Source organism: Lissotriton helveticus, chromosome 6, assembly GCF_964261635.1.
Source record: "Lissotriton helveticus chromosome 6, aLisHel1.1, whole genome shotgun sequence".
Lineage (NCBI taxonomy): Eukaryota > Metazoa > Chordata > Amphibia > Caudata > Salamandridae > Lissotriton > Lissotriton helveticus.
The window spans coordinates 891,893,670-891,921,437 of record NC_136067.1 but is presented as its reverse complement, the minus strand read 5'-3'; the positions used below and the strand labels follow the sequence as shown (position 1 = coordinate 891,921,437).

The following is a 27,768-nucleotide window of genomic DNA, read 5'->3' as shown; positions in this document are numbered from 1 at the left end:
TACTAGTATGGATGACGTGATTCATACACCCTGTAGTCCTAATTGTTAGCATTTACTATAGATTGACTATATGATTTACACAAGTGTGATTCATTGTCTATATGATGTTTGCGTGATGTAAACTGCTCTATTATCCTACATTGGTATGAGTAGAACTATGAAAAATTAAATACATGTGAGAGAGTGGCTTTGGAGGAATAAGAGACACTGTTGGAGGGAGAGGGGGAGGGGGAGGATTAAGCAATACTTAGAGAGGGAGGTAATAGGGACGGAGCTAAAAAAAGATCGTTACACCGGCCGCCACCAACTCTAAAGCCAGCTCTGACATGAGGCTGTTAGTGCACACTCCAAGAAGCCCAAGCGTACTTGAGAAGTCACTGCTCAGATATCTCTACTCTTTTCAAATTCACCCCCTAAAATGGTATTGACAAAATCCAGAATCTGCAGGTCGTTTTCTGAGAGGATGCAAATTGCTTAACATGAGTAAACCCTGAATAGGGAAAATCACATATCATTGAAGCTTGATGTGTGATGACCCTTTTAATGAAAAAACAATATTTAAAGCGAGACTCTGTTTGCTTTACAACATTATTCAGTGCTCAAACTTCGAAGAGAATATGTGGTTGTCCGTCGGGGAAAAAACATGTCCACATACCCACACGATCAAAACAAGCCAGCTACGCCTTATCTCTCATTTATAATCCGCTGAAATGTGTGGACGCAAGCATAACCTTAAGCCGTGTGGCCAGAAATTCAGGTTCTGATGCTTTCCAAAGCAAATAACAACGTGAAAGAGAATTGGCAAGGATTTGCAATAATGTATTCAAGATTTCGAAACAGTTCAACAAACATGGAGAAAACGCCATGATGGAATGCAATAAAGAGTGCCAAATCTTCAGTATTGATATTGACAGACAGGCTAAGAAGAGAAATACATTTTAAGAATTCTGAATCTTTGCATTGGCTGTGGCTTATTGCCAGTCTAAAATAATTGAGATAAGTATCATGAATATGATTTTATTAATGTATGCAGGTGATATTCCATGAATGGAGCTATAAAGCATTAGCCCGATTTGCATTGATGAGGACGTGACGTAGGTACTGCATTGATGAGTGAAATGGAAACTGGCAGTGTGGATGCACAGAATCAAGGGGCAGATTTACAAGCCCCTTACGACACGTTTAAGCAGCCGTTGAGACACTTTTGTGACGCAGCAGCGTACTAAACCATGCGCCACTTTGCGACTTATTTACAACGTGACGCATCTAGGCAGATGCGTCATGTTGTAAAGAACTGCGCCACATGAAACCTTCGTCAGGTGTCATGTGGACGTTCCGTCGGAGGAAAGCCTCGGAAAAGTGACGTAGTGAAATCTACAAGATTTCACTCAGTCACTTTTCCAATGCCGCTGCGTCAAAACCTTGCGCCTGCTTGAAGCAGGAGTAAGGCCTGACTCAGCATGCTGGCGATAGGCCGGGTTGGAACAGTGCTGGAGTTGCGTCACGCCCACGACATGACTCTCGCACTGCGCCAACCTTACCCCGGCAGACACATCACATCTGTGTGCCACGGCTCGCCGCATTGTAAAATGCGGTGCATCCATGGTGGCGCACGGGTAGTTTTGCGTGATGCATCTTTCTTGCCGCATTCCTGCTGATTTGCAGGGATGTGCCAGAAGTTGTAAATCTGCCCGCAAGTGCGAGAGCTTGCAGTGAGACGGAAGTGGCCTGTGGCAAGAGTGCAGAAAGTAGGCCCAGGCACCAGACATTTGCAAATGGGGCAGTCTTAATTGTGTACAGACACGCCTTACTCCAGGAAGTAAAAGGGAAGCTTAGAAATACCGACGCATCCTATGCCTCACCGAAACTGATCTAATGAAAGGTGCGGAAAAGCACATACATTCTGTTTCAGGCAATATGTTTAACTGCATGTTTATGTTTTGCCTGCCCGTTTACAAAAAACAACTTTGTGATAGTGAAAATGTGCACATGTAAATGTTGCTATAAGCTATCTTTTGTACTCCTTGTGAACATTTAACGCACACCAGAGACACAGAAATGTAAGTTCATCTTTTCATTATGGAAACGTGACATTTGCAGCAATGAAAGAAAACCCAGTGGTCTGAAGAACTCAATGGGCTAAAGTATTATTTAAACTAGGTACACTAACCTTTGAGTTTGTCCTCTGTAGTATGACTATTTAGGCAATTCTGTCTGGATAGCTGGGCGCATGACATTGAAATACTCCTTAATCTGCTGACAAATTTGAATCGAGCAGGGCAAAGTCAGCCTTTCATCCTTCCAAGGTCACACCATTGAGTACCATTAAACTGGGTAGTAGAAAACTCTTTTCAAAAGCACTTAAAAACTGAATAAGCACGGGGGCGTGGCTTGGACGGCGGGGAGAATGGACGCCTAGTCTGTATTCGCGCTGCACGGGACCCAGATTTGCGGCGAAAACAGTGTGTTGTAGACCCCAAAAATATTCCCCAAAGGTGATTCCAGCGATCGCAACAACTAGCGCATCTGATGTATCGGTGAAAACAGCAGATCGCCTGTTAAAAACAGACGGGGCTGAAGATCGAGTTTATGCCCTGGTGACGCGAGGCACAGCCGCCATCTTAGGACCGCGGGACCCGTGCTGATGTGAGCCGTGATTCCAGTCCACTACCTTCTGCAAAAACAACCTTCCAAATGCAGAGGTGAGCGCGTTCAACTTAGTAGTGTCGCAACGCTTGCTCCATGCCTTGGCTGCTACCACGAGGCTGCAGGAGAGCTATATTTAAGCCCAGCTCAGCTGCTGCCTGACCTCAAAATGGCGAGGTGAAAATATTGTGGAGAAAACGCGATAAACTTTGCGTTCTAAATCTACGCCCTACGGCCCAGCACAGCGATCTATCTCACTGCAGAGCCCTTATCCTCACAGTTCTGCCTCACGGAGGCAATATTCGCCTTCCTCCTCACACAAAGAGGACCTACGATCTTTTACTGCTGCCTGACGTTAAGATGGTGGACTGCACACCAGATACTCTCAGTACCAGGCGCGAAACTGGTTTAACGACATAACAACACCATTGAGTATAAGTGGTGAATATTTGGCACCAGCGAGTAATCGAATAGCCACCCGACTTGCTCATGCGATCAGTAGTATGAACGTGGAAACGGTCGGCAGCCCAGATATGTGTATGCGACCTGTTTCATAAGCGCCCAGCCTGCACCAGTAAACTATTGGATGGCAACCCCAATTACACGCTAAGGCCAGGATACGAATACTAGTGACCGACAATGCCAGTCTTAACGTTATTTTGCGAACTACTGTAGTACTGCACACATGTGATAGCCCATCGCTATTTGCCTACAAGCTGGTCAACCGGTACTGCTGCATTGACTCCTGGGTGTGAATTGAACCACTGCATCTTATCCGTGGCAGATCACTCAGAAACACAAGATCTCCCAGGAACACAGATCTCTCAGAAGCGCAAGACTGGTAATGGAGTATCATCAGCCACCGAATCTGCTACTGCAGCCAGCCGCTCCCCGCTCAGAACCTTCCTACCTTTACAGTGAACCAACCCAGCACCAACAATGGCGGATAAAGACTCCAAAAACAACAAGAAGGTTCGCCCAGAATCTTCCATCTCAGACTCGCCTATTAAGAACAGAGGTGACGTAGCTGGCATTCTAGACATGATTCTAAAAAAGTTGGCAGACGTACACGACCTAGCCAAATCCACGAAATGCAACACCGACTCGATGCAGCTTGAATTGACTGAGATCAGGGCTGACATGAATACCTTGAATCTCTGCCTCGATGAAGCAGAACAAAGAATTAGTGACACCGAAGACAGGACCATAACCAGCGTTAAAAACATACAGCATCTCCAAACAACCGCCAGTGTCCTCAGACGCCAAGCTACAGAGTTGGAGGATCGCAACAGGAGAGGCAACGTGCGCATCTTCGGGGTCTCAGGGAACTCAGAAAAAGATGCTGAATCTTGTGTATCATTCCTGGAAGCGTGGATTCCATCTGTTACAGGGATAAAGTTCCAACATTGGCTAGAGCTAGATAGAGCCCATAGAGTACTGACCTTCTCACAATGCACGTCGAGAGGCCCCCGACCTCTCATATGTAAAGCACTCAGGTACCAGCACACGGAAGCTATCCTACAGTACGCTAGGAAAAACCAACACATTGTCTGGGAAGGTAACCGCATTATATTTACCCAGGATTACTACAGAGAAACGGTGGAATTACAGAAAGGTTTCCTGTCATTTGAGAGAAATTACAGGCGAGACATCCAGTTTTCTTTTGCAGGACCAGCTAAATTCAGGATCACAGACCATGGTTGGACACATTTCTTCTCCAACCCACACGACTTGACATGTTACCTAAATGGCACACCACAACAAGAAATGGATTTGTCTGGAGGCCCATCCGGTAAAAGAAAACCGGAATCCCACGACAAAGGTAGCCAGGATTGACTATAGATTTATTTCCCAACAAGGCCCTGACAGGATTTCCAATGTCGGTCATTTTACCATTTCAGTCTGTCACAACTGAAGAATCGGTGGTGCTTACCCTTCACCGCTGCAATAATTACTTCGATCACGAACTTCATGACTGGAATGCCTAGGTTATGCAATGCATAGTGTGAATGTTTTTGTCTTCCTACTGGTTTTTACCCTTACCAGTGACACAGGTCTGGCTTAGAACTCTCATAGACTTGACATAGCCTCGACAGTCGGACACTGTAATGCTGTCAAAGCTAATCACCGTATCCCCTGGTTACAGTGAGCTAATTCCAGACAAAATGCAACGTAAAGGGCTAATGACTCACTCGGAGTGGACCCACTCATTGGTGCAGCCCTAAGTGCCTGTATACAATCTAATTGGATAAATATTGCCTGACATATTTTGTTATGAGTTTGAGATCTTGGAAAGATTGAATGACTGAACGATCTTTGATCGATTGACTCGTGCCTTCAACCTCTGCTAGTTCAAGGAGGGTACGAGATACCATAGTTAAATTTGGGGAGGCGCCAGACCGCAGCAATCACACGGTTCTTCAGTGAGAGTGTTACTTCACTTATTCCTCTGCGAAGTTAGATGTTTCTAGGGTATTTTTGGAAATGTTAACGAAAGTTCTACCTCTAGCACGCATAAAAAAGAGGGGCAATAACGACCACGCTGTTTCAGATATCAGTTGACTATATATATCCCTGTGCGAGCGTAGACAGTACTGCCGTCGCAGCTCTTAAGTTCGAGTTTCAGGGAGGGAGGGGTTGGAGGGGGGATGGGATGGTGTAGTGGGGGTGCGGGGGGAGGTCTGGGGGTGTTGGGTAGGTTGTGGGTCAGAGGGGAGGTAAATACGGATGTTTCAGTATTGTTTCTGCTGTGTACTATATTTTTCCTATGCTCTATTCTCTTCCCTTCTTCATTCCTCTGTTCTTATCCTTTCTCTTTTCCCTTTCACTTACTATATACTCTCTGTCACCACGATGTGTGCCACCCACTCAGGGTTCACCTTCTACATGCACTATTAACTGTCATGGTGTTTAACAGATACACCCTGCCTCTGAGGGCAGAAGCAAATCACATAGCTCAGCCTCCTCATATTGGCGTTCCCAACATGAAAAGGAACCTGGCCATATGCACACCGATAACGGGGTGACACCTTACTACATCGAATCCCGTCCACGTCCATGGCTACAGATAAGAGTTTAGCAGCCTCTCTAAATATAGTCTCGCTAAAGGTTAAGGGGCTTAACCACCCAGTTAAACGTAAAATTTTGTTAGATTACCTGATCAAAACTAAAGGTGATATCATTCTCCTGCAAGAGACTAAACTATCTCAGGATGATGCGGATAATCTTAAACAACACTGGATGTCACACACACTTTGTTCCCCGGCGGTTCAAAAGAAAAGAGGGGTGATTACTTTGATCGCTAAAAAATCAAACTTAGCCCTGATATCTCACTCTGTAGATTCTGAAGGTAGGCTAAGCATTGCTCATCTCCAAAGAGATGAAGACCATATTTATGTGGGAAATATCTATGGCCCTAATACAGATCTCACTGAGTTCTAAGAATACGTTTCGAAAGAACTTGAAAACATCCCCCAAGAAGAGCTTCTGGTAGTATGAGTATAAGTATGAAGAGTATTTCTATAGCGCCTAACTACCCAGAGGCCTCGTAGCGCTTAAGGAAAAGAAAGCAGGGCACATCATTCTTCACCACCTAGGAGGGCAATCCAACCAGGTGCGTTTTTAGGAGCTTGCGGAAGGTCATCAGGTTGCTGTTCTCTCGCATGGCTTGGGGAAGAGAGTTTCACACTTTGGCTGCAGTATATGAGAAGGAATGTCCTCCCCATCTTACCTTCCTTATTTCCTTAGTGGTGGCCAGATGTAAGGAGCTAGAGCGTAAGGCTGTCGGCGGCAAATATGGTGTTAGTAATGGATGTAGGATTGATGGGCCAGTTTTCCACATGGCTTTGTGAGCCATGCACATAGCCTTAAACTGTATCCTGACAGCCATGGGTAGCCAGTGAAGCTGCCATAAGGCTGGCCTTGCTGATTGTCGCCATGGAACCTGCAAGAGCATCCTTGCTGCGCTGTTCTGGACCACTTGTAGTTTATTCATTGTGGCCTGCGGGGCTCCTAAGTACAAAACATTTCCGTAGTCCAGCCGGGACAGGATGAGGGCCTGGACCATTATCCTTCTAGCCTCAAAAGGAAGAAGGGGAATGATTTTGCGGAGCATTCTTAGCAGCCCATAGCAGGTTGATGAGAGCATAGTGGCTTGGTGTCCAAAATTGAGGGAGTTGTCGAGCCAAATGCCTAAGCTCTTTTTGTGTGGCTTTGGAGATGGTGCAGGACCTAAACATGGCGGCCACATGGGGACAGAGATAGAGGGGGAGGAATTACCTAACAGCATAATCTCTGTCTTGTCTCCATTGAGGCGGAGATAGGATAGCTCCATCCATTTGGCTACTGCTACAAGGCAGGGGGCCAATGTGCTAGACGAGCCCTTGTGGTGGTGAAGAGATACCACTAACTGGGTATCGTCTGCATAGCTAACGATCTTAATGCCAAATGGATGGATAATCCTCGCCAGTGGCCTCATGTACACATTATCCATGGGTAGCCTGGAGGAGGCCACATCTCCCTCGAAGACCTGGAAGTGGCTGTTACTGAGGAAGGAGGAAAACCATGCCAGTGCAGGGCCTGTGACCCCGACACTCTTAATTCGGTCGGTCAAGATGATATGATTGACCGTATCGAACGCTGCACTTAGATCTAAAAGAATGATGGCAGCTATTCCCCCCTCATCCACCACCTTCCTTGCTTCTTCAGTTACCATCAACAGGGCGGTCTCTGTCCCCTGATGTGGACGGAAGCCGGTCTGCGTGGCATCTAGCAAACCGTTATATTCTAGATGGTCGACCAAGATGTTATTAATGTGTTTTTCTAACAATTTGCTCAGCCAGGGCAGGAGCGAGATTGGATGGTAGTTGGAGAGGTTTGATTGATCTAAACTAGGCTTTTTCAATAGTGCTCTCACCATCGCGTACTTCCACAGGGGGGGACAGTGCTGGTTGTTATAGAGGAATTTAATATCTCTATAATTGTTGGTCGGACAGAGTCAATAGCCGCCATAAGATGTTGGGGCGGGGCAGGGTTCGGTGGAGAGCCCGACGACACTCTGCCAATAACCTGGTCTAACGTTTCTACGTTCAAAGGGTAGAATTGATCCAGCACCGGGGCCTGGTCCAGGCCCGTTGCCTCAATTTCCTGTGACTCAGGCAGATTAGAGGAGAAAGTGGTATAAATAGCTTGAATCTTTTCTTTGAAAAACGCAGCTAGTTGATTACAACGTGACAAAGTTCCTTCCTTCGATGGAGGTATTTGGGGCGGGTAATCAGGGACTTTGCTATGCGGAAAATCTCCTTTGGAGAATTGCTGGCTTTACTAATTTTAGTTTCATAGAAGTGGGCCTGAGCAGTTTTAATCTCGATTTTATAGAGCCTAATGGCCTTCCTATAGGTTTCCTTTGTGTGCTGTGTGGAATCCTGTCTCCAAGCCCTCTCTAATTTCTGGCAAGATTGTTTTAGGACCCTTAGTTCGGAGCTAAACCAGGGGGACGCGTTTTTCCTAATTTGTTTCTGAACAATGGTCTTGGGGAGAGTTTGATCAAGAGTGTCCTGGATCCAATTGTTAAAATTGTTGTTTGCTTCCTCCGTGTCAGTTCCCTTTGGAGGCTTTGAAGCCTCTAGGGCCAGTTTCCATTCCGACAAGGGGAGTCTGCACCATTTCCTGTCCCAAGCTACCGTGGGATTCTGGACACATGGAACAATCCTTGTAACCCAGAATAAAGGAATTAAAAAATGGTCCGACCAGGGAAGGGGAATAGGGTCCCCTGAGCTGAGATTATCTAAGTTGCTGAAAACTGGGTCCAGGAGATGGCCTTTGTTATGCGTTGGGAGGAAGCACTTTTGACTAAGACCTAGTGACTGAAGGCTCGATAGAAGATTATTAGCTATGGAATTTAACTGGTCCTCTAGATGTATATTAAAATCCCCCAATACTGTGAAATTTGCCATCGCAAATACCCATTCTGTGGCCGTATCAATGAGTTTAGGGATGAATTGTTTTAATGTTTCCGGAGGCCGATAGACCAGTAGGCCGGAGAGGGTATTGATAGGTGAGAATTCAATTGAAAAGACCAGACTTTCACAGTCATCAAGTGATGAGGGTAACAATCGGCATTTGTAAATGTTCTTGTAAATAATTGCTAGACCTCCACCTCTACCCGACCCACGATCCATTCTACAAATTCCATATCCCACGGGAAGGGCTCGGATGATGTCGGGATCATTCCCAGTTTGCAACCACGTTTCCGTCAAAAACAGGACATCCAATTTATGTTCATCAATTAACAATGCTATTTCAGTACAGTGTTTTGGGAGAGATATGCAATTCAAGAGAGCCATACTATGTAGTGTGGTAACTGAGGGATCTCGGTCCAAATGATCTGATGACTTAAAGTGCAGGTGACAGTGGCGGCAATATAAAGGTGGTTTAGCGGGATTTAGAGTATGACTACATTCTGTTTTCCCTCTAGGTCTCAGCCGATATAGAGTAGATGAGCTATGTTTTATGGGGCTTCTCGTGCGAAGACCAGGGTTTGTGGCCCCTGGGCCCGACCGGGCACGGACGGGCGCAGACGGGCTTGCCTTTGGCGCGCCATCGGCGCGCCCGCCGCGTGTGGCCACCGCGCGGCCGGGGGGGAGTATTGCTCATATACAGGCAGGGGTGGGAGTGGCCGGACAACTAGAGCGGCAACCCCGGGCTTCTCCCAAGATGGCAGCCAACCTCGCTCTTCCCCCTACAGCACCTACTCGGCTGCACGGGTGAGCAAGATCGAGTGAGGAGGAGCGCAAGGAGGTAAGCGCACAGCAAGTAAAGTTTAAAAACAATACACAAGTTTTAAAATTACAAGTAAGTGGTGCTCCCGGCTTCCCCCTCAGGAGTTCTGTGTGTGGTTCTGTCAATAGTAGGTGGGGACCTTAACCTCCCACTAGATCCCCTACTAGACAGACAGTCTAAGTGTGTGTACCATCCCTCTCGCTCACATGAGGCATTAATACGATTGTGTGCTAAATTCCAACTACATGACTCGTGGCGTCTCAAACATCCGGACGGTCGACATTACACCTTCTATTCCCCACCTCACAATTCTTACACGAGAATAGATTATTTACTGATATCAGACCCCTATACACACCTTATCGATGAAACAGATATAGCCCCTATATTGGTGTCAGACCATGCATGTATTCATATGAAACTTGCGGGCTCACATTCACTTATCCCTCCGAGGCGATGGCATCTTAACGAGGAGATATTGTTAGTACCGGAGAATAAGAAACTTATAGAGATGGCCATACAAGAATACTTTCAGATAAACTCTCAATCGGAAACAGATCCCGCTTTAGAATGGGACGCATTTAAGGCCACAATAAGAGGTACGCTGATAAGAATCAGGGCTCGAATGAACAAAGAATTAAACCCTGAATTAGACTCATTAGAAAAAATAATCAAACAACTTGAGACGCAACACTCCTCCGATTTGAATAATAAGGCAACCATTGACCGCCTGACTAACCTAAAATATAAATATAACGCCATCCTAAGTAAACGTGCAGGAGTATGGATTAATAAATTCAAGGCTCAGAAGCTTTGCGAAGGTAACAAAGCAGGGAAACTCCTGGCGTCCTATCTTAAAGACAAAAGGAAACAATTCCACATAACATCTATTAATGACCAGTCTAATACCACCCTTACCAAACAGAAAGACATTCTCCGCACATTTCAATCTTTCTATGAAGACCTATATACGAACAAAAACCAATTCAACGTGGACGAGTGCAATAACTATTTAAATTCAATACATCTACCACGCTTATCCGAGGCTGACAAGACCAAATTAGGGGCTCCATTCACGCTTAAAGAAATTTCGACCGCCATCAGAACACTAAAGAATAACAAAGCACCGGGGCCTGACGGCTTTACGCCCAATTTCTATAAGACCTTTGAGGAACAACTTAAACACCTACTCCTCAACCTATTCCAATCCTTCTCACTAACAAACAGAATCACCTCCACGAAGAGTGAGGCAACAATAATAGTGATACCTAAGGACGGAAAGGACCCACTGCAACCTAAAAATTATAGACCGATATCCCTCATAAATTTGGATTGTAAGATTTATGCGAAGTCCCTAGCCTGCAGACTAAACGCCGTCTTACCAACCCTAATCAATAACTCACAGGTGGGGTTCCTAAAACACCGAATGACAACACAAGACTCCTATGCCATGTGCTGGAGAAGTCGAAAATCTCAAATGCCCCCGCTGTAGCAATCACCCTCGACGCGGAAAAGGTATTTGATAGGGTGTTGTGGCCCTTTCTGCGCCAATGCATGCACATATTTAACCTGGGTGACACATTTATAGATATGGTTATGGCACTTTATGCCTGTCCTTCGGCTAGGATTGCCATTAACAGTTCGCTATCAGAACCATTCCAACTTGAACAAGGGACTAGACAGGGTTGCCCCTTATCTCCCGCTCTTTTCCTTCTGGCGTTAGAACCACTCTTTCCTAGTGGAATTGCTTTTGGCGATATGACTGTAAAACTCACAGCTTATGCGGACGACATATTGATGGTCACTGAACGACCAGATACCTCTATAGCTGCACTGATGGACTCTATAGAATCCTACTCAAAGCACTCGGGTTACAAGTTGAACCGTGACAAATCTGAAGGGAAACCCCTCAACATTTTCACTAACAAAGACATTTTAGGCACATCAGGATTAGTCTGGCAAAAAACATACATCATTTTTTACTCACTGTGGAGACAAGAAACAACCGGGTGACTTGCTAAGGATATTTAAATTCAATTTTGCAACACAGCTGCCGTGCGGGGAGCTCAGAAATACAAGATAGATGATACTTTTTTTTTAGTGTGCATGCCTTTAATGCAGCATATGCGCACACACGAAAATAGGGCATGAACATACAAGGTGCTTCATCGAGGAAATCTACAGTACAGTACAAATTGGCCCAGGAGACCATCACTCAAACAGCCACAAACCCGCCCAAACACGGACCTGTCAGACTGGCCCTTCTAGCACTGCCACATTCTCCTACAGGCCACCACGACTCTGGGCATCAGAGGGGTTATGCTGTTACTAACATCTTATGCAATTGCATACACAGTGAAATCTTAATACAGTCACAATGTCCAGGGCGTAGTGTGCGTAGTGGGGCTACGCGAAGCTACGCAAAGTGGGCGAGAAACTACACCCACCTGCGCACTTCGCGTAGCCCCATTACGCGCCGCATTCCGCCCTCCCCTAGATACCTAATTTTAGTAAATGGGCACATAAAAATAAATAAAAGGCACTTACCTTGTCCGTGGCGTCCCGGGGCTCCCTCTGCTCGTTCACGCCGCCGTCTTGATAACCAATGCGCATGCGCGGGCGGCCGCACATGCACATTGGTTAGCAGACGGCGGCGTGAACGAGCAGAGGGAGCCCCGGGACGCCGCGGACAAGGTAAGTGCCCATTCACTAAAATTAGGTATGTTCGGGAGGGCGGAGGGAGGCGGGTGGCGGGCAACTTCGCTATGCCCAAGGAGTGGGCGTAGTGTTGCCTGCTTCGCCTACTTTGCAACGGGCGAAGTAGGCAACACTACGCCCACTTCGTGGGCGTAGCAAAGTCCTTCGCCCAGGGTTATATCAGGAGCACGACTTCAAAGCAGACATTAGCCTTGAGCCGAAAATATCACAGTGAATTATGAACTTACATGTGTTGTTGTCAATCCACTACTCCTGTACATATGTGCACCACACCTATATATTTTTTCTGCATGTGCTCTGAATGGTCACATTTGGATGAAAGAATAATTTCGTGTTTCTGCCTCTAAAACATAAAAGGCATGGTTTCTTTTTATTAGTGTTGGTTAAAAATGTTAGTCCCTCAGATGAAATAGTGATACAATTTTTTGTTAAACAAATGCATCTGAATTATAGAATTCGAAATGCCATACTCTGTACATTGGGATAAATAACGAAATGATGGGGCATCAGTAACAATTTAAAAGTTGAAATCATTCTAAATCTAACTTTTCTCCGACTGAGAACCATGCTTCCTTCTGGAAGACACGACATGAAATAATCTAAAACAAGTAACACATGAAACAGCTTAACTAATTCCGACCATAAATCCAGCACAAACTCTGTGCTTTCCAGGGTGTTCTTAAATTAATTGTAAGGCTCTTTAAAAGCATAAAAGACACCATTACTATACCTTAATCCTGTATGCAACAGCTACCATCCAAACAGTGCAGTTTCATATGATCCCACAAACACAGGATATCAATTATATTGCAGACCAAAAAAAATCAGCATCCATAAATTAGTCTTGTAGTCGCTGCCAAACTCTTAATGGAGTCTCTTCCTTGCTTGAACATTTGCAGATGTGTTCTACTAAATGAATGTAAAACATTTAACTATTTTCAACTTCGTTAAAAAGTGTGCTATGTAAAAAATGAATTGTTGGGAGAAAATACTTAGTTGAAAGGTTGGGAGAAAATACTGAGTTTAATGTTATTTTGGGAATTTGCAGAAATCATGCAAAACAATACAAGGCATCTATAATTTTCTTGATACTGACAGCTTAGGCCTTACGGTATTGCCAGTATCATTGAGCCTGACCCCACTGTTAGAACCTCTTAGAGAGGGCATGCAGGGGTAACTGAGCCCGACCGTGGTGGTAGAAGCCTTTTACTCTTTATGTCCCAGGGCCCCACATACTATGGATTGTGAGCAACTGAGCCAATGGCACCCTCTGCACTTGACTCACTTGGTGATAGTTGTGGACCGGCAGTCCAAGGCTCCCTCGGGGGAGGTGTGGTTACAAGTTTGTGAACATGACTCATAACTTAAAAAACACAGTAATGACAAAACATAAATGTATAGTCAAAAACATATTTTTCCAGTAAAAAAAGTATTTTATTTCTAACTGAATGCATTTAAAAAAGTACTGCTGCATTCATAAGCAATAACACAATCCCCTTGAGGCTGGAGCTTTAGAGTTCCTCTGGCATGCCCCTGTCGCACCCACTCTTCGTAACATATTCAAAGTTATTCCCCATTCACTACTAGCGCATCTAGGGAACACTCACTAGTAGGCCGTACTCAAGAGTTCACTCTGACTCTTAGGAAATAGTCAAAAGTGTCTGTGGTGCAACAACACCTACACCATAGAGTCCCCCAGGGCACAGTAGGTCTGCATCAAGTCTTACCCACTCCAGAAGATAGGAAGCTTGCAGTGACTTGAAGGGTGCTCCAACTGCAGGCAGTCACATTGCTCAGTCCTGCTCAATCGAGTCAGGTTGTACCGAGGAGGCGCATCAGTACCCATCAAGTACGCGCTCTCCAAGAGCTTGCACGGCTCACTCCAGCAGTGATCAGAGGTGCTCCAGTGCTTCCTCTTTAAAGGTAAGGTCAGAGCTCCTCACAGGGGAAGAAGGGATTGATCCTGGTGCTGCTGATCTGGTCCAATGATGTTGATGCTCTCTTGGCATCCGCCTTTGTCCAAGGGACAATTCGGGGACAATTCCCTTGATGCTCAATTTCAACCCACAGGTATCACTTCAGTTCACAGGTGGCAGCCTGAACTCTAAAAGCTAATTAGTACTGGTAGCCCGTCCTGGCCAACGGGATTGTCGTAGTACCCCACACATGGCATTGGCCCCTTACTGCACAGCAGTCCACACCACAAAGGCCCCTCCTAGCATACCTGGTCATTGCTAGGCTCAAGAACAATCTTGGCACTTGTTGGCAGTGTTCCCTTTGGTAGCAGCCCATCCTGGCATATGGAGTTGCCGAAACAGTGCTTTGCCCTCTGCTATCTTCATGGTGGCCCTCCCCTGACATTTGGGGGGTGGTTGACCTGTTTCTACAAATGAGCAATGACCCATTCAGTGTAGCGCCTGTCTCGTCATACTTCACATCCAGAGTCCTCACAACAGTGCACCTAGTAGACCTTGCTCCCTTCAGCGCTCTACTCTCCCTCACAGGGCGCACTGGTCTCGGCAAGCAGGCTCCAGAGAAGGAGGTCTTGATTATCCTGGGTGATGTGCCCTTACCCAGCAGGGAGACTGGCAGGCCTTGGCCAACTGTCCTGATCACAGACAGAAGTATTGCACAGCTTCCCCCCTTACACAGCCCATCTGGATGCTTTGCAGATGACAATTTTTGGGGTCCCAACCTCTTCTTGTTATAGTCTAATTCAACACCAAATGTGGTTTAGGGTCTGGGTCTTTGAAGTTTTATGTTGGGGTCCTGCTTGTTTGGAAGTGCCCCCTTCCTTTCTCTCCATTCCTCATGAAAGGCTGTCTGTCACAGCAGAAGATATTCCGAAGCTTACAGTCCCACAACACAGGCCATGGGAATGACTAGAGTTTACACATGTGTGCCAGCCACAGTGATATATGTATCAAAAGGTTAATCCCGGAACCCCAGCCCATCTCCTTATGATTCCTTTATCAGTCCATCTATATTCCTGAGATGTGCCATCTCTCACTAAAATGAAGAGCACCTTTTCAATTGTACAGGGGAAGTCTCTCTCTCTCCTTTCTCTTGTGTGTTCCACAGGATTACAGGAATTACCCAATACACAAATCTGTCTTGGGGGATTCCTTCAGTCTGCATGCCTTCACCAAGCAGGCTTGGGCCTCCCAAAAGCAACCTAGGGTCCTCCATGTAATGTACCATTAAAGGCACACTTACAAGCAGTATACATACACAGCACACGCACTGTCCATTACTGTTACCTCCTTGTAATGTGCCCTCACAGACGCACATGCATTCAACACACACATTTTCTCCGCATAATGTCCAGTACTGTAGCCTATCTGTATTATGCCGTGGTGTGCTACTTCCAAACACACACACTGTGAGCACACACATACTCCATGAGTGCTCTGCACAGCACTTCAACCTTCATGTATTGTACCATTCACAAGTACGCATAACCCCAGCACATGCTTCGACTGAACACGCACTGCGCAGCACTACATCTCGCATGTAATGTATTTCTAACAGGTATGTTTACACCCAGTACACACACACTCACTATCCATATACTGCAGGGCACTGCTGTTCCCTGTATTGTACCCTTCCCAGGCACACATACATTCAGCATACAGGCACCCCTCCTGTAAGAAGGCAAGATTGGTTTGGCTCCTATATGCTTTCTTTTCTTAAATAGCAGCCATGGTAATATAACAACTTCACATCCCATAAATCTTAGCAAACAAGCTTTTGCAAAGCCAATAAGTCTCGCCGATGCACGGTCTATTGGATTTGTCAATCTGTTTTTTGCCATGCTGTACAGTAGCCCAACAGCTGTGCAGCAAGGCTGAAAGAAAAAAATGTGATGACACTATAAACTCTACCCTCATCATAGCACTTTTTTTTAATTTCAGCAATCCTCCACAGCAGTCATGCTGATGTACAGCATGGCTAAAAAAGCATTTACAAAGCTCATAGATCTCCCATGGGTGACCTATTGTCTTTGCCAAAGCTTGTTCCAGAATCAGCACTACTATCACCAAGACTAACCCCTTCCTCTGGCTCTTAGCGGGTCTCTTTTCACAGTTACTTTACTCCAGTCACAGAACACTGATGCCAAGCTTGGTTCAGATTTGCCCATTCTGCTGAACCGCACATCCTACAACACACACCGCAGTGCTTAATTTGTAATTTGATAAGTGGCAGGGACTCTTGTCAAGATACCACTGCAGTTTGCACCACACATTGCCCCTGCTACCCTGCCAGTATCCTAACTGCCTTTTGTGAATACTGAAAGTTGTAAAGTTAGGATTTTGTCTCAGATTAGGAGTAGTAAAGTTAGGAATACTAACTTTACTACTCCTAAATGTCTTTTGTGAATACCGAAAGTCATAAAGTTAGGATTTTGTCCCAGATTAGGAGTAGTAAAATTAGGAATCCTAATTGTACTACTCCTAATGCCTTTTGTTAATACCGAAAGTCGTAAAGTTAGGATTTTGTCTCAGATTACTTTTGTGAATCGGGCCCACTAATGTTAATAACGAAGTAGCCGGTTTGCTTAACAGCTTAATCCTTTGCCTGTATACACATGTCAGGCTGCAACAAGAGATCATGTTCTCTGAAGAGTACATCTGTGTCACAATACCGAATCCATAGTCCAAATGTGGGTATTCTACTTTCATTCCTTTTTAAGAACTTGGTATCTACTTAATCAGAACTACATAAATCTAGAACTAGATAATCAAAAAAGTGGTTGAACTGTAAAATGAACAACTGAAACTCCACAAAAGCAATCAGGCTTACATTAGAGGCTATGTGTAAAGTATTTATGCAGTATTTAATACAGTAAGAAAGTGAAGACAGCACAAGAAAAATCCCACACAAACTTAGAATAATAGAGTAAAGTGAAATACATTATTTAAGACAAAAACACTAAAAATCAAATCAGTAGAACTAGATATATGCAATACCCATTTACAGGCTTGTACCTCTTAAACAGGCATTGCAGTATGTATAAGGTGACTTGTAATAAGTCCGAATTTTCTGTATGTTAGTTTTTAATGTGAGTTTATAAGCTCACTGAATGAGTCTCAAGCATCTAAAGGCTTAAAATAAAGGGCTAAAGAGTGAGTATTTTTTGCAACAGGTCGTCAGTATAATGTAGACTACTTCTTCCTTTTTGAGGAAGTCCTACACAATTAGGATAATGCAATGTGCTAAAAAAACACTCAAAAGTATCAACCGTCTAACATGTATTTGAAAAGCAGACTGCCGCTATCAGTGACAATGAGAGCAATCATAAGGCCCCTGGATTCAAGTCATTCAAAAACCTTTGCATTGAATTATTTTGAGATCTAGTTCAAGTTCAAATTCAGGCATTTGTATAGCGCGCTACTCACCCAGAGGGTCTCAAGGCGCTGGGGGAAGGGGTACAATTATTTGTCGAATAGCCAGGTTTTCAGTTCTTTTCTGAAGGCGATGTGGTTCTGAGTAGGCGGAGGTGGGTAGGGAGTGAGTTCCAGGTCTTGGCAGCCAGGAAGGAGAAGGATCTGCCACCCATGGTGGCTTTCCGTATGCGCGGGACTGCGGCGAGGGCTTGATTGGACGATCTTAGTTGGCGGGTGGGTTTGTAGAAGGACAGTCGAGTGTTGAGGCATTCGGGTCCTAGATTGTAGAGGGCCTTGTGTGCGTGGGTGAGAAGGCGGAAAGTAATTCTTTTGTTGACGGGAAGCCAGTGGAGGTCTTTTAGATGTCCGGTGATGTGATCTTGGCGCGGAATGTCTAATATGAGTCTCGCGGACGCGTTTTGGATGCGCTGGAGTTTTTTCTGTAGTTTTGTTGTGATTCCGGCGTAAAGTGTGTTACCATAATCCAGTCGACTCGTGACCAGTGCGTGGGTGACAGTCTTTCTTGTCTCGGGGGGGATCCAGCGGAAGATCTTTTTGAGGATGCGAAGTACGTTGAAGCAGGAGGACGAGACGGCGTTGACTTGTCTGGACATCGAGAGAGAGGAGTCTAGGATGAAGCCAAGGTTACGTGCATTGTCTGTGGGTATGGGTGCTGTGCCCAGAGCTGAAGGCCACCAAGAGTCGTCCCAAGCTGAGGGGGAAGATCCTAGGATGAGCACCTCCGTTTTGTCTGAGTTGAGTTTAAGGCGGCTTTGTTTCATCCATTCGGCTACTTCTTTCATGCCTTCGTGAAGATTCGTTTTGGCGGAGTTGGGGTCTTTGGTGAGGGAAAGGATTAGCTGGGTGTCGTCGGCGTAAGAGATGATGTTGAGGTTGTGTTGACGCGCGATGGAGGCGAGAGGGCTCATGTAGACGTTGAAGAGGGTGGGACTGAGTGAGGATCCTTGTGGTACGCCGCAGATGACTTCGTTGGCCTCTGAGTAGAATGGGGGAAGTCAGACTCTTTGAGTTCTCCCAGCGAGGAATGAGATGATCCAGTCCAAAGCTTTTCCTTGTATGCCGATGTTGCTGAGGCGATGTATAAGGGTGCTGTGGCAGACTGTGTCGAAAGCGGCGGAAAGGTCGAGTAGGATGAGGGCCACTGTTTCTCCGTTGTCCAGGAGTGCTCGGATGTCGTCGGTCGCTGCAATGAGGGCGGTTTCGGTGCTGTGTTTGGCTCGAAACCCGGATTGAGATGGATCAAGTGAGTTGTTGGATTCAAGGAAGGCGGCGAGCTGGCTGTTGACGGCTTTCTCGATGACTTTGGCCGGGTAAGGGAGGAGGGATATGGGTCGGTAGTTTTTCAGTTCTGAGGGGTCTGCTGTGGGTTTTTTCAGAAGGGCGCTGAGTTCGGCGTGTTTCCAGCTTTCTGGAAAGGTGGCAGAGTTGAAAGAGCAGTTAATGACATCGCGGAGTTGGGGTGCGATGATGGAGTCAGCTTTGTTGAAGATGTGGTGGGGACAGGGGTCAGAAGGCGAGCCAGAGTGGATTGAGTTCATGAGGTGAATGGTGTCTTCAGTGGTGATTGGGTTCCAGGCGCTGAGGTTGTTAGTTGGAGGAGTAGAATCTGAAGGGGGTGGGGCGGGTTGATCGCTGGGAGAATTCTCGAAGCTGTTGTGGATGTCGGCAATTTTGTTGTAGAAGAAGGAGGATAGTGCATTGCAGAGGTCTTGGGAGGGAGTGATGTCGTTAGTTGCTGCGGTGGGGTTGGTGAATTCTTTGACGATATTGAAGAGTTCCTTGCTGTTATGAGTGTTGTTGTCGAGACGATCCTTGAAAGCTGATTTCTTGGTGGATCGAATCAGTTGGTGGTGTTTGCGGGTGGCTGTCTTGAGGGAGGTCATGTTGTCTGAGGTTGGGTTTTTTCTCCAATTCTTCTCTATGGTGCGGCATGGCTTCTTGGATTTTTTAAGTTCGTCATTGAACCAGGGAGCCTTTTTGCTGGCTGATTTCATCTGGTGCTTTTTCAGGGGTGCTAATTCGTCCGCGCTGTGGGTAATCCAATGCTTGAGGTTGGTGGCCGCTTGGTCTGGGTCCATAGAGAGGGTGGGAGGGTTTTGGCTGAGTGATGTGAGGAGTTGGTCGGTGGTGATTTTGTTCCAGTTTCTCCGAGGAATAGGTTGTGGACGGTTGTGGGTCAGGGTGGTTTTGTAGCTGAAGTGAACACAACTGTGATCTGTCCAGTGGAGAGCTGTAGTGCTATCGAAGGAGATGTGCTTGCTGGAGGTGAAGATAGGGTCGAGCGTGTGTCCAGCTGTGTGAGTGGGGGTGTCGACAAGTTGTTTGAGTCCGAGGTTGGCCAGGTTGTCCAGAAGGGTGGTGGTGTTGCTGTTGTGTTTGTTTTCAAGGTGGTAGTTGAGGTCTCCTAGAAGAATGTAGTTCTCGGAGGCGAGGGCGTGTGGGCTGACGAAGTCCGTGATGTCATCGTTGAATTGAGTGCGGGTGCCTGGAGGCCAGTAAATGAGGGTGCCTCTAAGTGTGGACCTGGGGTCGGTGTGGATCTAAAAGTGGAGATGTTCGGCTGTTGCAAGATTGTCGTCGGAACTGGTTGTGATTGTGATGGTGTTTCTGTGGACAATGGCGATGCCTCCTCCTGTTTGATTGGTGCGGTCTTTACGGCTAATCTTGTAGCCCTCCGGTAAGGCTATGGCGATGTCGGGAGCAGATGATGTGTTCATCCATGTTTCAGTAAGGAAGGCGATGTCAGGTGAAGCAGTGTCGATTAGGTCCCAGAGTTCTGTTGCGTGTCTGTGGACCGAGTGGGTGTTGAGCAGGATGCAATTTAGGCGGGTAGAGTCGCAGTTGTGTTTGGAGGACGTGGATTTGGTGAGTGTTCTGAAGCAGTTGAACTTGCAGGAGAGGCAGGCGAATGGGCCGTGGGTACGTCCTGGAGTAGCTTCGCAGCATAGTGGAGTACGTCCGGGGTGGAGTGCGAGGAGAGTAGCGGCATCATATGTGATTCTAGAGGGTTGGGGGCCAGGGGGCCAGGGGGTCTGGCGCTGGGCGCGGTCCAGGCGTGGACGGGCGTAGACGGGCTTCCCTTTGGCGCACCTTCGGCGCGGCCGCAGCGCGTGGACGCTGCGCGTTGGGACATCTGTCTTAAATGGATAGTGGAGGGGGGAGGGGCGAGGGAGGGACAGCTGGGAGGCCGAGGGCGGGGTGTAGGTCCGAGCAAGGAGGCACCACAACAAATGTGAAAATGGCTGCTACCAAAACAATCAATTTGGATTGGGCAGTACTACGCTATGCAAGCATGCATTCACAAACAGATAAATAAGTAAAATCAAGGCACAATGCGGACTCGCTGACTGCGCGCTTTACCTATGTCAATTTCTAGAATTCGTGAAATTACTTCAATCAACTCGATTCTGCAGCGCGGATAATTAATGGCAGCCTGCTTTAAAAGTGCGAGCGATGTGAGGAGGAAGCAAGCAATAATTGCAGCACAGTTTCAAATTATGAGCAATGCGAGGCAGAAATCACTATGGATGCCGGGCGCTACGATACCAAAGCAATAAATGCAGCACCGTTTGAAATTATGAACAATGCGAGGCAGAAATCACTAGGAATGCCAAGCGCTACGATACCACTGCAGACGGGTGGGGAGCTGCGTGGGGGAGCGGCCGCCTCTGGAAGAATCCGGACGGTCACAAAGGAGAAGTCGGAGGGTCGGGGCAGTAGACTCAGTGGGAGGGAGGGACAGCTGGGAGGCCGAGGGCGGGGTGTAGGTCCGAGCAAGGAGGCACCACAACAAATGTGAAAATGGCTGCTAGCAAAACAATCAATTTGGATTGGGCAGTACTACGCTATGCAAGCATGCATTCACAAACAGATAAATGAGTAAAATCAAGGCACAATGCGGACTCGCTGACTGCGCGCTTTACCTATGTCAATTTCTAGAATTCGTGAAATTACTTCAATCAACTCGATTCTGCAGCGCGGATAATTAATGGCAGCCTGCTTTAAAAGTGCGAGCGATGTGAGGAGGAAGCGAGCAATAATTACAGCACAGTTTCAAATTATGAGCAATGCGAGGCAGAAATCACTATGGATGCCGGGCGCTACGATACCAAAGCAATAAATGCAGCACCGTTTGAAATTATGAACAATGCGAGGCAGAAATCACTAGGAATGCCAAGCGCTACGATACCACTGCAGACGGGTGGGGAGCTGCGTGGGGGAGCGGCCGCCTCTGGAAGAATCCGGACGGTCAGATCTGGGCAGCTCTGTGTGTTTTCTGCTCAGAGAATATTTAAATCATGTGTGCAGATGAACTCTTATACAAGTAGCACTGTTGGCACTTGTGGATAGCCTTTGCTTACCCCTTTGAAGTTGTACAAAGATGCACATAAAGGTACTGCTTTAGACCCTGGTGCTATTGACCCTGTCCACTAGGGTGACAGAGGACAATAGGACCACCATATTTAGAGATCACCACCAGCCAAGCAGTAATCAGTGTGCATTCACAGGAGCCACCTCCATGGCAGCTCGTATGAAGACACTGAAAGGTTGAATGGCATTTTTCAGGCGGCCGCTTACCAAATTTACCAAACAAGACTTTGTGTTTGAAAAACAAATAAGTAACGATACTGACCTCTTTGAGTTTTATCCCAAGTTCTAGGCCTCTTTGGTCATTTTTTTCTGTTCACGGCCACTAGCTTTCCATTGCGCTTGGGACAGAAACAAAAGAACATTGGAATATCCACTGTAAATAGCATAGGTATTCTAATGTTCTTACACCATTGTTCCCTATTATGTCAGGCTGTTTGTATAGCATTCCAATGCTGGAGGAAGCAGAGGCAGCACCGTCAGAAACTTGATGGTCTTCCCGTCTCATAATAGAGATGGTTGACCAAGGGTTTGGAGGCGTACTCCACTGCATTTGTGGCAGGGAACGCTTTCAGTCAATCTAATTTGGATCATAATCTGTAGCTCAATTACTAGTCCACATGCCTACACTGAAATGAATAGACTGCCCAGAACTCCTCTTCATTGCTTCAGAAACCAGTCCTTACACTTGATTGTGTTGCCTAACTCATCAATAGAAAAGAAATAGGTCTGGTTTGAAATCTTCCTTTTCCATAAAGTACTGCTACACACTCTAGAAACCCCACTCCTTCTACCAATGAAAATAGAAGCAGGCAATTCCTAATGTTCTGGCCTTTTTCCCTTTGAATAAATAGATCAGAGGTAAAGTTTGTGGCTTCTGTGGATGTAGGTTACTTAAACACTTTGCTCACCATGGTATTAGTATTTTCCATTAGCCAAGCAGAGGTTGCTCATGATGCTGAATGCATGCTATTAGCTGCAGGAGTTGTTTTTCTAACGACATCATCATCACAATAATTATCTCCATTGGTCAGTTCAGGTTCCTCTATAATAGCAGCACTCATCTTCCTTAGGTACTGTTCCCATAACAGGTCATATTTGTTTTTATCAAATGGGCTATGAGCTCCCAAATCCATGATATCTGCCTGACTACCCATTGTTCTGTGGAAAAGTGTGCAGTCTGCAAAGCATTCTGTAGTGTAGTTCCCATATTCCCAATAGGCTCTGCGCATTGGAATAATATAAACAGCAGTGTAGACGTAGGACTGAGGTCATCTAGGTCTCTACTGACTATATTAGACTTAATTAGTTTCGCCAGCTAGCTCAGAGGTCACTAGAAACTTTCTCGAGTAAACAAGGAGGAGTTAACTTCCCTGAATAGACAAGAAGGGATTAGCTTCTGACAGGCGCATAAACATGACAACTTTGCTCCCTCAAAATAAAGAGTGTATCTCTAGAGTCGTGTGAAAACAATAGACAACTATTTCACTCAGTCAATCGTGCATACTTAGTTTCACCAGAGTGCAGAGAAGTAGAGAGACGGGCGTTTTCAATAAAAGGTGTTATTTATCGAGCAGTCTTCTTTCTCATGCAAGAGGAATGAATTGCCACAATTGCAATACTTATCATAAAGTAAAGTGCGTACAGTAAAAGGAGTATTATAAAAATAATACTGTAAAAGCATTGATATGGTTTCTTAGCCATATGATACTTTAAAATGGATAAAATATATACATACATAAAAACATTGACTAACATACTCAACTGGTGCTTCTAATATACGCCTACCCCGGTGTACCTGACCTAAGCCTAATACGTGGGAAGGAGAAAGTAAGTTGCTGTTTAAGTTAAGTTGGTTTTTGCCAAAAATCTGAATCAAGAAATCTTAAGGGTTTAGTCAGCTCCGTACCTTGGTTCTAGAATGTAGGAGGTCTTGTATCCCTCTCTCAGGACTCGATCTTCCAGCAACCCGCAAGGGTGACTGGAAACACCGGAGCTAGATTTCTCAGCAAGAGAAAAGACAGCGTCTCTCTCAGTGCGTCAAGGGAGGGTCGGCTTCCTTCGGCTCTCGCATCAGCTGGGCGTCGGGCAAGTAGATAGCCGCTCTGCTCCAAACCACCGTGTGTTTGCTTAAGGCAACGTTGGTATATTTATACCTGAAAGGTGCCGGGTTTGACGTAAAGTTGGACATAAGATGTCACTAAGAACTAACAGTTCTTTCTGGACTCCAGGAGTTCTTGTGCACATCAAAACAAAAGCAGGGGGAATTCCCGGGCTGCTGGAGGCTTGGTTTGTTTAAAGAACGTGTTGTACTTTCTAGGAGTCTAGGGGAGTAGCCTTGCCGTATTTGGACTGCATGGGCTATTACTAAATATGGATATGATTCTTATGCCTTTATAAGGATACTATTTAATATAACCACATAAGGGCATAAATCGGGAACATCGAATTAGGGTCCTAGATAGAAACACAACACCCACTCCACGTATTATTGTCCATCATTACTAAAAACTAAGCAATATTAAACATTGCATGTGTGTTTGACAGCCCACCCCAAAATACAAAATTCGCATTTGAAATGGTATATGGTAAGTACACGAAAAAATGAGTATTGGCACTGTACGTTTTTTAAGCAGTGGTATCATTCAGTTAAATGCATATATATCTCAGCTGAAATGAATTTGCGAAAATTACACATGAAATGGCTCTAAATACAGAAAAGAAGGTCGAGACCATTTCATCACATATTTATACAATACTGTACATATGCTAGAGGCTGAGGTAAAATATTGTCTGTAGTATCTCTAAAAATAGAAGCTCTGTTATCTAAGAATAGTTCTACTTTAAGCAGATTACTGTGTGCCAAAAAAAAGTAAATATTTTGGAAGTGGAAAAAATAATTTCGTTTTCAGGGGAAAAAATAGTTCAAAATGTTTTCAGTGGCTTTGTTTATCACAATTGAAGGCCAAATTCAGAGTTCAGGGAACGCTGTGTGCTCGTTGTTTTAAAAAAGTTAGTCTTGTTGTTCAGGGGAGAACATCATATCAGACAGGCTTGCGAAAAATTGCTCTACAACATCAGGTGAAAGTTCGACCAAGTTTGAAAATGCTGAAATTGTGCATATGTGAAAATTATTGCTATCATCGATGTCAGGATCAGCAATGCTCACAGAAGGTTGTACCTGTTTGGTGCTGCTTTCCTCTCGTACTTCACCGCCACCTACTCGTAGTGGTGAAGTCTCAACGAATGCCGTCATCAGAATAGGTAGCCGCTGGGGACAACACGTTGCATGAGTCTCTACCGGACCTAGCAAAGTATCGATATCCATTGGTACTGCTGATGGTAGTGTAAGACAGACGTCTAACACGCATTTTTCTCCGCATAGCAGACATCGAAGCACAGGTAAGATGCAATCTTGCCAGATTGGTCTGAATGTAAGAAACCAGGTTGTACTAAAATCTCTTAGCCGGGCCAATCCGAGCACTTTAGAGATGCGGTCTCGGTAGCGGAAGAGGCAGGCCACCAAAAAAGGAATGGACAAAATTCGGGAAAATGCCCAGAACTGTTTCAAAGGGTGCTAACAGTCCCGAAAAAATTGTCTTAAATACATGTGCGATGCCACTGGTATCAGACATGTTTAAGATTTGACCTAACAGTTCTACGAAATGCACGGGGCAATTTGTTGATAATAGGGAATGTATCTCTGCTGCTGTCCTTGCAACTTGCAGATCATACGTCTCTTTGGACGAGGTGAAAGGCACAGTTGTCTATAAAAGAATGGACTTTATTCTGCTTAAAGTATCAATTCGAATAGAAGAGATATTCAAAGAAGGCCATATTGCCGCCTCCATGTCTGGATTGCTGTTTGGATAAAATACTTGCATACAGCAAGTGACCATGGAACTAACGCTCACGAGATAGGCTTTTCCTGGCACCATGCCACAACAGCTGTGGTCACTTAATAGAACATAACTGCCGTTGGAAAGTTGTCTGGCAAATGGCTCTATTCGTGTTGCAGGAGTGACGTGCAGGTGACATGAAAGGTTATTTGAAGACCCTTTAAAGGTTCCATGCAAGTTAATACTTTGACACAGGAGTGTACCACTTAGTGATTTTTTACAATTGTTACCACTAAGGAATACCTCTTTTTTCTCTTCACTGTAACATTTGTGTGTATAAGGTAAATTCCATGTTGACTTGATGTATCCTTTAACCAACCTTTCATACAGGCCTGCTGGTATATATTTTTGGCAATACTTAAACTGGAAAGTTGTTATTGGGATTGTAATCGTTCCATGTATTATCCATTCAATGACAGGTCTCTCCGACATTGTCAATGGTAATCTCCGCTAATAGCAGATGATACAATGCTGTGCAGTGAATATATTCTGGAGGACAGAGTCGTTAACCCATTGTCCACTACAGAAAGTGATTTTCCCAAATTTATACGATCAATTTCTCGTATTTTTTCTGCTGTTTCAATTTGTGTTACTTTCCAAGCTTCGTTTTAAGCAGCGTATATACCGGCGTATATGAAACATTTTTTACGCTGTTTGTGTGGTCCCATTATGAAATCACGCAAGTCAGCAAAGTCTTTAAGTAAAGTCAAGTGTTGCTTAATTTCAGCCAGTGTGGATTTCTGTAGCCATTTGAGGCATAGTTTCCCTACACTGTATGTTGTAACTATCCCTGGATGTTGTCTTTGGGAATATCTTTGGTCTGGCCTGGTCTGTTTAAACCCCTGTGTTTTGTTCAGGAATCTATCTTGACAGTTATTTGTGTCTGTGGGCCAGATCAACCATTTTTTCCAATCAGGAATTGTTCTGTTTTGGTGTAAAATATGGGATACGTCTATCTCCACATCTGTAGTGCTATTACTATCAGGTATAGGCTTCGAAATGGACGGTTTGTTTACGTCTTTTATCTTTGCTAAACCAAGACAGGTTGTCTGTTGAATGGTGTCATTCAAGAATATTATTTGTTCTGGGAACATGCAGGCTCTAAATAATGCTTCTAGACCTTGTACCTGCCAGTCTTTTGAACCCCATGTGGTTTTTGTTTCAATGTTGTTTTTCCAAAATTCAAAACCAAATGTAGTCATTTTTTCATAACATTTTTCAGAATAAATCAATTTAGTATTTGTCAACATTGTTTTCATTCCTGTCTTATTTAACATTTTAAAATAAAACGTTTCTGGATCACTTGTGTTAAACCCTGAGAAGTATGGGAATTTCTCATAAAATGTTTTCGAGCTGCCTTTTGGCGGTGTTGGACAATGTTCCCATTGATTATAATTTAAAACATTTCTAGGTTGAGCAGATTTATGCAAATAGTGATGACCATAATGAATATAACAATATAACTCTTCATAATTTGATGAACCCTGCAAATAATCATGTTCTGTAAATTTTGCTGACATTACTAAATCTGACATCATATTATTAATATTTTCAAAGTCCCAATCATCAGAGAAAGTACTCGGTGTCGCAAAGTCACTTAAGGATACCTTAAATTGGTGTGGATATTGCAAGAGCTCAATCGGGCCATAGATTTCATGATCCTTTTTGTCCCATGCTACCCCACTGAGTATTGGATTGGCTGTGATGTTCACTGGTGACAGTTCTCTTTTCTCGATGTGAGAGGATGTGTGAGGCTTTAGGACCAAGTTGAGGTTCTGACTTGCTGTGTCCATTGAACTATATGTTCCATCAATGAATCTACCCAAACATAAAACCATGATGAGCCAAAGCAGGAGGAAAAGTACACCTAACACAATCCAAAATTCAATCCATGGTGAAATCAGATAAGTTTCTTTTAGTTGGTGAAAAAGTTCAGGTACTTTGTCTTT

General features: G+C 45.1%; 1 protein-coding gene across 3 annotated transcripts in view; it reads right to left on the bottom strand.

Annotated features, from left to right (window-relative positions):
* The window catches only part of LOC144761579 (amine sulfotransferase-like), a 476,546-nt gene extending 464,757 nt beyond the window's left edge, over positions 1-11,789 (bottom strand). The window contains exons 1-2 of one of the 3 annotated variants that reach the window (XM_078646878.1): positions 11,674-11,739; positions 2,171-2,253 (exon numbers count right to left, since the gene is read on the bottom strand). In XM_078646878.1, the coding sequence (XP_078503004.1) occupies positions 2,171-2,237 (67 nt within the window). In that variant the 5' untranslated portion in view covers positions 2,238-2,253; positions 11,674-11,739. Of the gene's footprint in view, positions 1-2,170; positions 2,254-11,673 lie in introns of all 3 variants that reach the window. The other 2 variants (XM_078646876.1, XM_078646877.1) reach the window with 2 other exon arrangements.
* Positions 11,790-27,768: the final 15,979 nt, after the last annotated feature.